General features: G+C 42.3%; 2 protein-coding genes across 5 annotated transcripts in view; both read right to left on the reverse strand.

Moving 5' to 3' along the window:
- The window catches only part of LOC133619176 (uncharacterized), a 170,400-nt gene that overhangs the window by 147,178 nt on the left and 7,926 nt on the right, over nt 1-15,296 (reverse strand). The window contains exons 2-6 of one of the 4 annotated variants that reach the window (XM_072915322.1): nt 13,304-13,809; nt 10,684-10,785; nt 8,907-9,021; nt 7,592-7,708; nt 5,709-7,310 (exon numbers count right to left, since the gene is read on the reverse strand). The exons of 1 other annotated variant lie outside the window; for it this stretch is intronic. In XM_072915322.1, the coding sequence (XP_072771423.1) occupies nt 5,842-7,310; nt 7,592-7,708; nt 8,907-9,021; nt 10,684-10,785; nt 13,304-13,759 (2,259 nt within the window). In that variant the 5' untranslated portion in view covers nt 13,760-13,809 and the 3' untranslated portion in view covers nt 5,709-5,841. Of the gene's footprint in view, nt 1-5,708; nt 7,311-7,591; nt 7,709-8,906; nt 9,022-10,683; nt 10,786-13,303; nt 13,810-15,296 lie in introns of those variants that run through there. 2 more of the 4 variants (XM_072915323.1, XM_072915324.1) reach the window with 2 other exon arrangements.
- Nucleotides 1-15,296, reverse strand: part of LOC140679610 (uncharacterized) — a 61,266-nt gene that overhangs the window by 13,172 nt on the left and 32,798 nt on the right. The window lies entirely within an intron of this gene.

Raw genomic sequence — 15,296 nt, forward strand, 5'->3', positions numbered from 1 at the left:
GTCGGCTGTATTTCACAGCACGACATACTGTAAAAAGTGTTTATACTATTTATACTTTCAATTAACAAATTGAAGTCTTGTGAAAGGTTGACAGGATAACTGGCATTAACTGTCAAAATAATTTCAAACTATTGAAGTTAGCTTACAGAATAAACATGTCAATCAACCCATATGATTTTTGCTGTAATATTTTTGTTTTGAAAAGTCACTGTGACTGATAGAAAAGTGATGGTTTTAGCAACATTTTAACCTGTCTGAATGCTAATAGTCATTTTGCGTCGGGGGGCGAAGCCCTGAACCCTCCACCAGGACTTTGTCCTGGACCTACCGGGGCCTGCGGCCCTTGGACCCTGGCTACTAGGTTTTTCTGATTTAAAAGTTGGCAGGTATGGTGAGGTTATAAAGCTTTTGCCTGTTAAAGAAAGGAGACTGATCCAATGCACAGACATTCGCGTGCCACGCTGTCACGACCCAGACGCACACCAGTGCGCAATCATATGGGAGCCGCGCTGAGCGCACCTCCAAGCGCGTCTCGCTGCCGGCGACGGCCAGATATGGGCCCACGCTCCAGCGCCATCCATTTTCAGGGCTAGTTGATTCGGCAGGTGGGTTGTTACACACTCCTTAGCGGGTTCCGACTTCCATGGCCACCGTCCTGCTCTCTATATCAACCAGGGTGAGCCCCACCCCTTTCATGAGCGCACTACGCGCGGAGTGACCCCTGTTACGCGCCCCCGGCAACAGGGGTGGCAAGCAGGTAAGCTGCGCGGGCGGAGCGCGCGGAGTGACCCATGTTACGAGCCCCCGGCCACGGGGGTGGCGGGCAGGTAAGCTGCTTACCTGCTGCGCGTGACGCCGGCCGCGGCGAAAGCGGACGAGGCGGGGTGTCGGTGCGGTGGGCGCGGTAGTGACCCTGGACGTGCGTCGGGCCCTTCTCGCGGATCGCCTCAGCTACGGCTCCCGGTGGGGCCCTCTCGGGGGAAGGGGCCTCGGTCCCGGACCCCGGCGAGGCGTCCCTTCTCCGCTCCGTAAAAGTGTCCATCTCTTTTCTTTTTTTTTCTTCTGTTGTGGCATATGCAGCAGGTGCCTGCTCGTTTTTCGTATGTGGGTAACAACATTTAACTATGTATATATATTTCCCAATTGGTTTAACTGCCACCCGCAAAAAAAAAAAAAAAAAAAAAAAAAATTAATCCGCCCGACCCGACCCGCGAGCGGATAAAATCTTAGTTTTTTTTAATTTCATCCGCCCGATCCGCGGATAATCCGCGGACTCCGCGGTTGTGTCCGCAAACCGCGCATCTCTACTGAGCATATAAGATATTCAATTGTGTTACATCACAATTTATTATATTGAAATTAGCCATGTGATTAAGATGGGCACGGTCTGACCAATCACAAGTCAGTAGGAGCTGCTTTGTTCTCCTGTTTGGAGAAAGCGGAAGAGCGATTGTCAGCCTGACATTGATGTGTCTCTGAGAACTGAACACATTTTTATAACTTATAACAAAATGTGTTTATACAGTAACCTGCTCACATGAGTCACATTACAGCAGGGGTGTCAAACTCATTTTAGCTCAGGGGCCGCATGGAGGAAAATCTATTTCCACGTGGGCGGGACGGGTCAAATCATGGCATGGAAACTTAAAAATACGACTAGGACAGAGGTCAGCAACCCGCGGCTCTTTAGCGGCGCTCTGGTGGCTCCATGGAGCTTTTTCAAATATGTATGAAAATGGAAAAAAGATGCTTTCTGTAGGACAACATGACACAAACCTTCCTAATTGTTAGAAAGGCCACTGTTTAATATGTTTGTGTTTATCCTTCACTGATGACAGTATTTGGCGAGCGCCGTTTTGTCCTACGAATTTCAGCAGCTATTGAACTAACCGTTGTGAAGACTGTGACTCAACAGTTTGTTTACATGTATAACTTTCTCCAACGCTGCCATAGAAAGACATGTTTTATGCCACTCCGGTGGCCATGGATGAAGTGCTGGCTGTCCAGAATCGGGACCCGGGGTGGACCGCTCGCCTGTGCATTGGTTGGGGACATCTTTGCGCTGCTGACCCGTCTCCGCTCGGGATGGTCTCCTGCTGGCCCCACTACGGACTGGACTCTTACTATTATGTTAGATCCACTATGGACTGGACTCTCACTATTATGTTAGATCCACTATGGACTGGACTCTTACTATTATGTTAGATCCACTATGGACTGGACTCTCACTATTATGTTAGATCCACTATGGACTGGACTCTCACTATTATGTTAGATCCACTATGGACTGGACTCTCACAATATTATGTTAGATCCACTATGGACTGGACTCTCACTATTATGTTTGATCCACTATGGACTGGACTCTCACCATTATGTTAGATCCACTATGGACTGGACTCTCCCACTATTATGTTGGATCCACTATGGACTGGACTCTCACTATTATGTTAGATCCACTATGGACTGGACTCTCACTATTATGTTAGATCCACTATGGACTGGACTCTCACAATATTATGTTAGATCCACTATGGACTGGACTCTCACACTATTATGTTAGATCCACTATGGACTGGACTCTCACACTATTATGTTAGATCCACTATAGACTGGACTCTCACACTATTATGTTAGATCCACTATGGACTGGACTCTCACTATTATGTTAGATCCACTTTGGACTGGACTCTCAATATTATGTTAGATCCACTATGGACTGGACTTTCACAATATTATGTTAGATCCACTATGGACTGGACTTTCACAATATTATGTTAGATCCACTATGGACTGGACTTTCACAATATTATGTTAGATCCACTATGGACTGGACTTTCACAATATTATGTTAGATCCACTATGGACTGGACTTTCACAATATTATGTTAGATCCACTATGGACTGGACTTTCACAATATTATGTTAGATCCACTATGGACTGGACTTTCACAATATTATGTTAGATCCACTATGGACTGGACTTTCACAATATTATGTTAGATCCACTATGGACTGGACTTTCACAATATTATGTTAGATCCACTATGGACAAACTCATTTTAGCTCAGGGGCCGCATGGAGGAAAATCTATTTCCACGTGGGCGGGACGGGTAAAATCATGACATGATAACTTAAAAATAAGACAGATTGTTTTCTTTATTTTACTTCAACCCAAAATAGAACAAACACATTCTGAAAATGTACACATCACAAATAATCCTCTTGACAAAACACTTCAAGCTAGTTAAAAATTCTGAGGGAAAAAAATGGTGCATTTTCAAAAACACCTTGAAGAACACAATGAACTTAAACTTAATCTCAGTGTTTCTTTTAAACTTTAAGTCACAACCCATCTAGGGTTGAACAAAAAACAAAATAAAGCATGAATAAAAACTATTCTATGTATCAACTACCTCATGTGTCATTTCCACATATTAATCCTGTGCTAACTCAACAAACCATACAAACTGAGGTAGAAACTATTCAAGAGTGTTGAGTTGCTTCCTGTCTTCTCGACATAATGTGTATTGATAGAAAAATAAAAGCTGTGCAATGTGTGAACAATTTCAACAAAGCACCAATAAAAAGTTCAAAGACTGACAGTATTGCAGTAAATCACACACTGTTCACTTTCTTTACATTTGCACAGAAGACAATCATTTTCACAGAACTATATCAGTGTGCAGTGTCTCATGCTGCATTTTAAGTGGGGTTACTGATTGCTTATTTTACTCCTGTTTTACGTTGGGTGGAGGGGGAGGAGTCACAGCCCTGCTTTACCGTGTACCTCTTGCTTGGTATACTTGCTATGCTATTTGCTTGCCTAACAGAATTGCTATTGCGACATCCAGTGGACACATTTGGAACGGCAGTTTCTTTCATTAAAAATGCAGCTGAATTTTATACTTCACAAACTCATCCATACCTGCCAACTTTTGAAATCAGAAAAACCTAGTAGCCAGGGTCCAAGGGCCGCAGGCCCCGGTAGGTCCAGGACAAAGTCCTGGTGGAGGGTTCAGGGCTTCGCCCCCCGACGCAAAATGATTATTAGCATTCAGACAGGTTAAAATGTTGCTAAAACCATCACTTTTCTATCAGTCACAGTGACTTTTCAAAACAAAAATATTACAGCAAAAATCATATGGGTTGATTGACATGTTTATTCTGTAAGCTAACTTCAATAGTTTGAAATTATTTTGACAGTTAATGCCAGTTATCCTGTCAACCTTTCACAAGACTTCAATTTGTTCATTGAAAGTATAAACAGTATAAACACTTTTTACAGTAAACAAATGGTAAAACAGTACTAAACAATTCCATTAAAAAAAAAAATTGGTGTCATTATTAACTTTCTGTCCAAGCTTGTATAATCTACTGCCTTGTTCAATTGTAAAAAATATTCTGTGCCTAAAATTCACATTTCTATCACAATTATGATACTGTAAACATGGTAAGCTAACTTCATTAAAATTAATAGTCCTGTCAATAGCATGGAATTACAATTCAAATGTAGTTTTTTTGTAAGCCTTTCAAAAGAATTCAAAATATGAAAAATGAATGAAAATTAATTGAAGCCATCAGACACTTGAAAAGTGGCACATCACATCTCTAATGTAATCATTTTAACTTTTCAACAGAAATAGCACTGCAAAAATATTAAGGACATACTTCTGTATTTTGGTAGTTATGCTGTCAACATTTAACAAGATTTCTTCAACTTGGACTTGAAAGCATAAATAGTATAAACACTTTTAACAGTATGTCGTGCTGTGAAATACAGCCGACAGGATTGCGCACCAAACACGAAGCAAGGCCAAAGCGCATGCATGGTGCAGGAGAACAAAGGACTTCTTTCATTTAAGGTTTGTGATAAACCATCAAACTCATTCGTTAAAAGGACTCTATAGTAATATAAAGCGAGTTTTTCTGGACATTATCATGCAAGAAAAGTTTATTTTTGGGACCGCGATCACCGCGTAATGATTTTTAAAGGTTGCATTACAAACATTTAACTGTCCCATGTGATCAGCCAGTGCGATTGGAAATCCATGCTCAATTATTGCCTCCGTAAATAAAACTTCGGCATTTATCACATCCAAAGAATCTGTTTGGGCGACGAAAAACGTTGAAAGTTTTCCACTTGTATCGCTAGCAACGGCATTAGACTTGTGTTTTTTTGTCCCAACGTGGTCTTTTACATCGCTAATTCCTCCGTGTCCGATCGAAAAATCTTGTCTGCACAAGGTGCAATTCGCGTAGTTTTCACCCTTTTTTTTTTTTAATTAATGAAAAAACGTATTTTTTATCACTGCAACCGTAACCCGGAATAGGTTGATGAAAACCGTACGAATTACGGGAAAACCGGAGTAGTTGGCAGGTATGCTCATCTCACGGGCCGGATTGAACCTGTTATGCCCGAATGTCGAGGGAGGTGGGGGTTGGGTTGTGGGTGTTGGGGGTTAATTGTTCATATGTCTCTGATTTGCACATCAATCAGTCATCACTTGTGCGTCAACGTCAGTTTTGATACATCTCAACTTTGCAGTGAAAAAGGGTGTAGTGCAGGTTTTTGAGCGTGCACAAACTTGACACATGAGGCCCCAGGTCCCTGGACTGAAGAAGGAGTAACCAAGCACTTGAAGCATCATCTATCTTACTGTTCAGGAAGGTTTCAGATAAAGAGAAGACATGGGGTCATGAGTAGATAAGATTATGCTCCAAATAATCCAAGTTTGTATGAATACCTCAGATATTTGTGAAAGAAGCAGTGACGAGGTCCTGGGTAGGGTGGATGTCACCACATATGAGCAACATACCACAAACTAAACAGCTAATTGGTTATTTTCCCTTGTGTGTTCTTGTGTGTTTTACTGCCTTTGCATTATGTGTGAACCTTTTACAGCACACTGAACAACTAAATGGTTTTTCTACAGCGTGTGTTCTCATGTGTCGCCACAAAGAGCTGTAATGACGAAAGCCTTTGCCACAAACTGAGCAGTTAAATTCTTTTTCTCCTGTGTGTGTTCTCATGTGTTGAGTCAAAGAGTCATTTTTAGAAAAGCTGTTGCCACAAACTGAACAATTAAATGTTTTTTCACCTGTGTGTGTTCTCATGTGTCCAGTCAAACTGCCCTTAATAGAAAAGCATTTGCCACAAACTGAACAACTAAATGGTTTTTCTACAGCGTGTGTTCTCATGTGTCGCCACAAAGAGCTGCTATGACGAAAGCTGTAGCCACAAACTGAACAATTAAATGTTTTTTCACCTGTGTGTGTTCTCATGTGTCCAGTCAAACTGCCCTTAATAGAAAAGCATTTGCCACAAACTGAACAACTAAATGGTTTTTCTACGGCATGTGTTATCATGTGTCGACACAAAGAGCTGTTATGACGAAAGCTTTTGCCACAAACTGAACAGTTAAATGCTTTTTCTCCTGTGTGTGTTCTCATGTGTTTAGTCATAGAGTCATTTTTAGAAAAGCTGTTGCCAGAAACTGGACAATTAAATGTTTTTTCACTTGTGTGCGTTCTCACGTGTTGAGTCAAATTGCTCATAATAGAAAAGCTTTTGCCGCAAACTGAACACTTAAATGTTTTTTCACCTTTGTGTGTTCTCATGTGTTGAGTCAAATTGCTCTTAATAGAAAAGCGTTTGCCACAAACTGAACAACTAAATGGTTTTTCACCTGTGTGTGTTCTCATGTGTTGAGTCAAAAGGCTCTTAATAGAAAAGCTTTTGCCACAAACTGAACACTTAAATGGTTTTTCACCTGTGTGTGTTCTCATGTGTCGAGTCAACTTGATATTTTGAGAAAAGCTGTTGCCACAAACTGAACAATTAAATGGTTTTTCACCTGTGTGTGTTGTCATGTGTTGAGTCAAACTGCTCTTTTTAGTAAAACTTTCAGCACAAACCGAGCAGCTCAAACATGTTTTACCTCTCTTCTTTGTAGAGCATTCAGAGTGTTTGTTGTCAGTGTGAGTCCTCATGTCATCGTCAAAGTCTGTATCGCTGCTCAAAGTTACTTCAACCTCATCTTCAGCCTCACTGTCTGATAGTGGAGCTAAGAGGTTGTCTACTTGTGGTTTCTCTTCATCATCTTCAGTCTTCACAGAGAGAATACTCGGTGGAAACTTGGTGTAATCAGCTTCCTCTCGTCCTAGAAGACACTCTCCCTCCTGAGTGATGCAGAGTTCCTCCTCTTCCTTTTTAATGCAGGGTGGTTGTGGAGTCTCCTGCTTCAAAGTGGAGCTCCCCCCTAACTGAGGGGAAACTTCTTCTGGATTACCGATCAGCTGCTGGACGTCTGCAAGACACAAACAACAAAAACACACTTTCTTCTATGTACTGTATGTGTGTGTAGTAGGGTTGTAGAGTATACTGCTACTAATAAAGTATCGCGGTACTAATCAATTGAAATCAGTACTATAGCACCTTTGAAAAGTACCGGTACCGTTCTTTCATCTGAATGAAATGATGGTGACTACAGAGCCGAGGCGCATGATGTGGAGTGTGTCAAAACGCACACACAAAGTGCATACAAGCAATAACATGGTGGTCGTAGCTTGGCTTGCATTCCAGACGCACCTGGAGTTGCTATGTCGGGGCTGTCAGACGGAGCTGCGACACTTGACGATGGGACTTCACTAACCCCGGCTGGCCGAGCTCTAACCCTCTGGAGGATCTCTGGGGTCACCTGGTGTCCTAGCAATAAAATAAAACACAAGTTGTTTTATATAATCTGTTCAAATCAAACTAGGATCACATACTAATGATTGTCTTTGAATCACCTAATCTATCTGTCTACTCTGCACAGGCAGCTGTGCAATGTGTACCGTATTTTCCGCACTATTAGCCGCACCTAAAAACCACAAATTTACTCAAAAGCTGACAGTGCGGCTTATAACCCGGTGCGCTTTATATATGGATTAATATTAAGATTCATTTTCATAAAGTTTCGGTCTCGCAACTACGGTAAACAGCCGCCATCTTTTTTCCCCGTAGAAGAGGAAGCACCCGCCCCCATAGAAGAGGAAGCGCTTCTTCTTCTACTGTAAGCAACCACCCGCCCCCGTAGAAGAAGAAGAAGCGCGCGGATATTACGTTTCATTTCCTTTGTGTGTTTACATCTGTAAAGACCACAAAATGGGTCCTACTAAGCGACAGGTTTCCGGTTCATGAAAAGACGCAATCTCTCCATCCGCACACGGACTACTATTTCACAGCAACTGCCTAAAGACTTTCAAGAAAAGCTGGCTACTTTCCGTGCATATTGTAAAAACAAGATAGCTGAAAAAAAGATCCGGCCAGAGAACATTATCAACATGGACGAGGTTCCACTGACTTTTGATATTCCTGTGAACCGCACTGTGGATACAACGGGAGCACGTACGGTGAATATTCGCACCACAGGGAATGAGAAGTCATCCTTCACTGTGGTTCTAGCTTGCCATGCTAATGGCCAGAAACTTCCACCCATGGTGATATTCAAAAGGAAGACCTGGCCAAAAGAGACCTTTCCAGCCGGCGTCATCATAAAAGCTAACTCGAAGGGATGGATGGATGAAGAAAAGATGAGCGAGTGGTTAAGGGAAGTTTACGCGAAGAGGCCGGGTGGCTTTTTTCACGCAGCTCCGTCCATGTTGATATACGACTCCATGCGCGCCCACATCACGCTGGTTTTTAATATATTATTAAAGTTTGACTGACCTATCTGACTGTTTTTTTGACATTCCTTTAGCGCAGTTAGATGCGGCTTATAACACGGGGCGGCTTATAGGTGGACAAAGTTTTGAAATATGCCGTTCATTGAAGGCGCGGCTTATAACCCAGGGCGGCTTATGGTGCGGAAAATACGGTACTGTGGTGTGCAGAATCATGTTCATCACCCAAATAGACATACCCTTTGATCTATGATGTATTTTCCCTGTTTGGGTGCTCTTGCTACTAGTCATTGCCGTTGGTGCTGTCCCAATCGCTACCCAGTCCGTCTGGCATCCTTGTTCTCTTGTATTTCCCTGGAAATGGAGAAACAGCAACATGTACAAACCCCGTTTCCATATGAGTTGGGAAATTGTGTTAGATGTAAATATAAACAGAATACAATGATTTGCAAATCATTTTCAACCCATATTCAGTTGAATATGCTACAAAGACAACATATTTGATGTTCAAACTCATAAACTTTATTTTTTTTTTGCAAATAATCATTAACTTTAGAATTTGATGGCAGCAACACGTGACAAAGAAGTTGGGAAAGGTGGCAATAAATACTGATAAAGTTGAGGAATGCTCATCAAACACTTATTTGGAACATCCCACAGGTGAGCAGGCTAATTGGGAACAGGTGGGTGCCATGATTGGGTATAAAAGTAGATTCCATGAAATGCTCAGTCATTCACAAACAAGGATGGGGCGAGGGTCACCACTTTGTCAACAAATGCGTGAGCAAATTGTTGAACAGTTTAAGAAAAACCTTTCTCAACCAGCTATTGCAAGGAATTTAGGGATTTCACCATCTACGCTCCGTAATATCATCAAAGGGTTCAGAGAATCTGGAGAAATCACTGCACGTAAGCAGCTAAGCTTACCTTTGATCCCTCAGGCTGTACTACATCAAGAAGCGACATCAGTGTGTAAAGGATATCACCACATGGGCTCAGGAACACTTCAGAAACCCACTGTCAGTAACTACAGTTGGTCGCTACATCTGTAAACGCAAGTTAAAACTCTCCTATGCAAGGCGAAAACCGTTTATCAACAACGCCCAGAAACGCCGTCGGCTTCGCTGGGCCTGAGCTCATCTAAGATGGACTGATACAAAGTGGAAAAGTGTTCTGTGGTCTGACGAGTCCACATTTCAAATTGTTTTTGGAAACTGTGGACGTCGAGGAAAAGAACCATCCGGACTGTTATAGGCGCAAAGTTGAAAAGCCAGCATGTGTGATGGTATGGGGGTGTATTAGTGCCCAAGACATGGGTAACTTACACATCTGTGAAGGCGCCATTAATGCTGAAAGGTACATACAGGTTTTGGAGCAACATATGTTGCCATCCAAGCAACGTCACCGTGGACGCCCCTGCTTATTTCAGCAAGACATTGCCAAGCCACGTGTTACATCAACGTGGCTTCATAGTAAAAGAGTGCGGGTACTAGACTGGCCTGCCTGTTGAAAATGTGTGGCGCATTATGAAGCCTAAAATAGCACAAGGGAGACCCCCGGACTGTTGAACAACTTAAGCTGTACATCAAGCAAGAATGGGAAAGAATTCCACCTGAGAAGCTTCAAAAATGTGTCTCCTCAGTTCCCAAACGTTTACTGAGTGTTGTTAAAAGGAAAGGCCATGTAACACAGTGGTGAACATGCCCTTTCCCAACTACTTTGGCACGTGTTGCAGCCATGAAATTCTAAGTTAATTATTATTTGCAAAAAAATATATAAAGTTTATGAGTTTGAACATTAAATATGTTGTCTTTGTAGTGCATTCAACTGAATATGGGTTGAAAAGGATTTGCAAATCATTGTATTCCGTTTATATTTACATCTAACACAATTTCCCGACTCATATGGAAACGGGGTTTGTAATATGGATACCTCATTTACATAAATGATGAATACTTTCTCTATTGGGCTTGAACTGTAATCCATTTGAACAGTGATTTGGAAAACAATTCGAACCTGATCTTGATCGCCCTCCTCATCAGGCAAATCTAGTGCCATTGCCATTGGTTCATCCGCCACTGATGCCGTAGTCGTACTGGCCATGATCTGATCTATTGTCTGTAGATGTACAATACTTGATATTATTGTCTATTGTAATCTATTGACAGTATTGACAGTAATGTCAGTAAATGTACGATACTTTATACTACGAAAGAACTTGAATAGAACTTGAAGCAATAATTATATGTAGACTAGGGATGTCCCGATCCAGGTTTGTGCACTTCCGATCCGATACCGATATTGTGTTTGCATTTCCGATCCGATACCGATACTGACCGATACTGGCCTATCCGAGCATGTATTAAAGTTTAAAGTTATTTAGCCTACTTAGTTGTCAGAATCATGTTGAAAAGGGTTTTAGTACTCTTGATAACAACTAGCCAGCTGAATTAGGGGAGTTTGAATAATACACAATGGTTGGTAACAAGAAACTGACCTGTTTATTCAAGGATAAACACAAAATAGACAAAATTATACATGACAAACAGAAATGGCATCATTGAACTAGGGCTGGGCGATATGGCCTTTTTTAATATTGCCATATTTTAAGGCCATATTGCAATACACAATATATATCTCGATATTTTGCCTTAGCCTTGAATGAACACTTCATGCATATAATCACAGCAGTATGATGATTCTATGTGTTTTGATTGATTGATTGAGACTTTTATTGGTAGGTTGCACAGTGAAGTACATATTCCGTACAATTGACCACTAAATGGTAACACCCCAATAAGTTTTTACACTTGTTTAAGTCGGGGTCCACTTAATTGATTCATGATACAGATATATACTATCAGATATATACTATCATCATAATACAGTCATCACACAAGATAATCATATTGAATTATTTACATTATTTATAATCCAGGGTGTGGAGGGGGGCGCCGGATGTAAGTGTCAAAAAGACAGCCAAAAGAGTTTGATATGAGAATCAATCTAAAGTTAAAATATAGGGTAGAAATGCACCCATTTGCAGGAAATGTAGTCTTGATTTTCAAAATGTTCTTTCAAGGCTTGCATGTCTACATTAAAACATTCTTCTTCATACTGCATTAATATATGCTACTTTTAAACTTTCATGCAGAGAAGGAAATCACAACTAAAAAAAATCACTAATTTTTTCATACGGTGTTGATGTGGAAATTTTTGCCTCGGCATTTTGATGGTGTGGACGTGTGGCACCGAATGGAGATAAGCGTCTCGACAGACGTCACAATATTTGAACAATGATGACGAAAACTGTTTTCTCTGTCGTGTCCGTGTGTCGAAAATTGTTATGCGCTTATTTTTTTTATTCGATTTTGTGCGTGGCATAGATTTGCCGTGCGCAGAGGACGCTTGAGCAGGCGCGCACCTTAGCGACTGCGCTAGCATCACAGCTAACGTTAGCCATGCCGCTACCTCGCTCTCTGCCCGGGGAGGATGTATACGCATGTGACGTATGACGTGACAGTATGTGACGTATGACGTGACAGTATGTGACGTGTGTAAGAAGGTGCGCTCGCTGTCTGTGAGAGGGAGACACAGGAAAGAGTGAGAAAAGCCTGTCGTGTAATGCCAGCAGCTAAAAGCAACTGCGTGAGAATCCACAGACCTGTGGATGTGTTGAAGGTGTGCTGGAAAATGCGGAACGGAAATTACGGAGCAGCAGAAAAGTGGAATGTATTATTTAAATAGGTGCGTTGGAAAACGCTAGCGCTAGCATCACAGCTAACGTTAGCCATGCCGCTACCTCGCTCTCTGCCCGGGGAGGATGTATACGTATGTGACGTATGACGTGACAGTATGTGACGTATGTCGTGACAGTATGTGACGTGTGTAAGAAGGTGCGCTCGCTGTCTGTGAGAGGGAGACACAGGAAAGAGTGAGAAGAGCCTGTCGTGTAATGCCAGCAGCTAAAAGCAACTGCGTGAGAATCCACAGACCTGTGGATGTGTTGAAGGTGTGCTGGAAAATGCGGAACGGAAATTACGGAGCAGCAGAAAAGTGGAATGTATTATTTAAATAGGTGCGTTGGAAAACGCTAGCGCTAGCATCACAGCTAACGTTAGCCATGCCGCTACCTCGCTCTCTGCCCTGGGAGGATGTATACGTATGTGACGTATGACGTGACAGTATGTGACGTATGACGTGACAGTATGTGACGTGTGTAAGAAGGTGCGCTCGCTGTCTGTGAGAGGGAGACACAGGAAAGAGTGAGAAGAGCCTGTCGTGTAATGCCAGCAGCTAAAAGCAACTGCGTGAGAATTGTGGATGTGTTGAAGGTGTGCTGGAAAAAGCGGAACTGAAATTACGGAGCAGCAGAAAAGTGGAATGTATTATTTAAATCAGTGCGTTGGAAAACACGGACCGGAGTTTTTTTTTAACTGGATCTGGATCGGCATTTTCCCATGCCTTGCCGATACGCAATTTTTGGCAAATATCGGCAGCCGATCCGATCCAAATATCGGATCGGGACATCCCTAATGTAGACTATTTTATTGTTAATGTATTTCATTGTTCATGGAGTAGTCTATGACTTATGTGTGTGAGTATGACTATGGAAACTGGAAATGAAGATCCTTACCCTCTTCCTTTCCCTTTTGGCAAATGCAGACCTCATGTGCACAGTCTGTCCACTTGTGGAGGGGGTGGGGTGGTCTGAACTTGTGGAAGCGCTGGCACTGGGAGCTCTGACAGTGACACTGCCACTGATGCCTGGCCGTGGTCTGTTGAAAATAGTTGGCACCGCCCCTTTCTTCAGCACCAGTCGACGGGTGGTGGCGATGCCCATCTCTGCTCTTCGCAAAGGACCCTCTTCGAAACACCATCTTTCGAAATGCTCGCTGCATAATACACTGTACTTGGTGTGTGTGGTCCAACACAACCGTGTTCGCTTGACCTCTCTGTTCCATAGTAAAGCTTGGCTGTCATCTTTTGGGAATAAAAACAACGCAACACCGGTTGTGTTTGTGTTTGTGTTGCTGCATCCGGCCGCAATACACCGCTTCCCAACTACAGCTTTCTTCTTTGCCGTCTCCATTGTTCATTGAACAAATCGCAAAAGATTCACCAACACAGATGTCCAGAATACTGTGGAATTTTGCAGAGAAAACAGACGACTTAAAGGGGAACATTATCACAATTTCAGAATGGTTAAAACCATTAAAAATCAGTTCCCATTTCGAAGTTTTTTTACAAAATGTTACCCATCACGCAATATCCCTAAAAAAAGCTTCAAAGTGCCTGATTTTAACCATCGTTATATACCGTATTTTCCGCACCATAAGGCGCCCTGGGTTATAAGCCGCGCCTTCAATGAACGGCATATTTCAAAACTTTGTCCACCTATAAGCCGCCCCGTGTTGTAAGCCGCATCTAACTGCGCTAAAGGAATGTCAAAAAAACAGTCAGATAGGTCAGTCAAACTTTAATAATATATTAAAAACCAGCGTTCTAACAACTCTGTTCACTCCCAAAATGTACGCAAATGTGCAATCACAAACATACGTATATCAACATGGACAGAGCTGCGTGAAAAAAGCCACCCGGCCTCTTCGCGTAAACTTAAACTTACCTTAACCACTCGCTCATCTTTTCTTCATCCATCCCTTCGAGTTAGCTTTTATGATGACGCCGGCTGGAAAGGTCTCTTTTGGCAAGGTCTTCCTTTTGAATATCACCATGGGTGGAAGTTTCTGGCCATTAGCATGGCAAGCTAGAACCACAGTGAAGGATGACTTCTCATTCCCTGTGGTGCGAATATTCACCGTACGTGCTCCCGTTGTATCCACAGTTCGGTTCACAGGAATATCAGTTGCTGTGAAATAGTAATCCGTGTGCGGATGGAGAGATTGCGTCTTTTCATGAACCAGATCCCTGACGCTTAGTAGGAGCCATTTTGTGGTCTTTACAGATGTAAACACACAAAGGAAATGAAACGTACGGTGATATCCGCGCGCTTTTTCTTCTTCTACGCAGGCGGGTGGTTGCTTACAGTAGAAGAAGAAGCGCTTCCTGTTCTATGGGGGCGGGTGCTTACCTTGGCGGTTGCTTGCGTAGAAGAAGAAGCGCTTCCTGTTCTACCGGGAAAAAAGATGGCGGCTGTTTACCGAAGTTGCGAGACCGAAACTTTATGAAAATGAATCTTAATATTTATCCATATATAAAGCGCACCGGGTTATAAGCCGCACTGTCAGCTTTTGAGAAAATTTGTGGTTTTTAGGTGCGCCTTATAGTGCGGAAAATACGGTACACACGTCCATTTTCCTGTGACGTCACATAGTGAAGCCAATGTAATAGTGTGATGTTGTTGCGCTATATTATGAACTAGACAGGGTGTTATATTTATTTTGAAGTAACGCTTTTATTTTGAAGAACCGGCTGTCCGGTGCGGGAAGTGTCTTTTTCGATTGCTTTACTTCCTCTTCCTTCGGACTTTTGAATGAGAAGGTAATAGTTCTTCACTGCTCCGTGTTTCTTCACATTGTAAATATTCTTCCTAAGCGTTCCTAGATACTTGAAAAGTTAACCCAATATTGTTGTGGGTACAAGTGATGTGTTGTTTTGAGTAATTTTTA

Source organism: Nerophis lumbriciformis, linkage group LG20 (genome assembly GCF_033978685.3).
Source record: "Nerophis lumbriciformis linkage group LG20, RoL_Nlum_v2.1, whole genome shotgun sequence".
NCBI lineage: Eukaryota > Metazoa > Chordata > Actinopteri > Syngnathiformes > Syngnathidae > Nerophis > Nerophis lumbriciformis.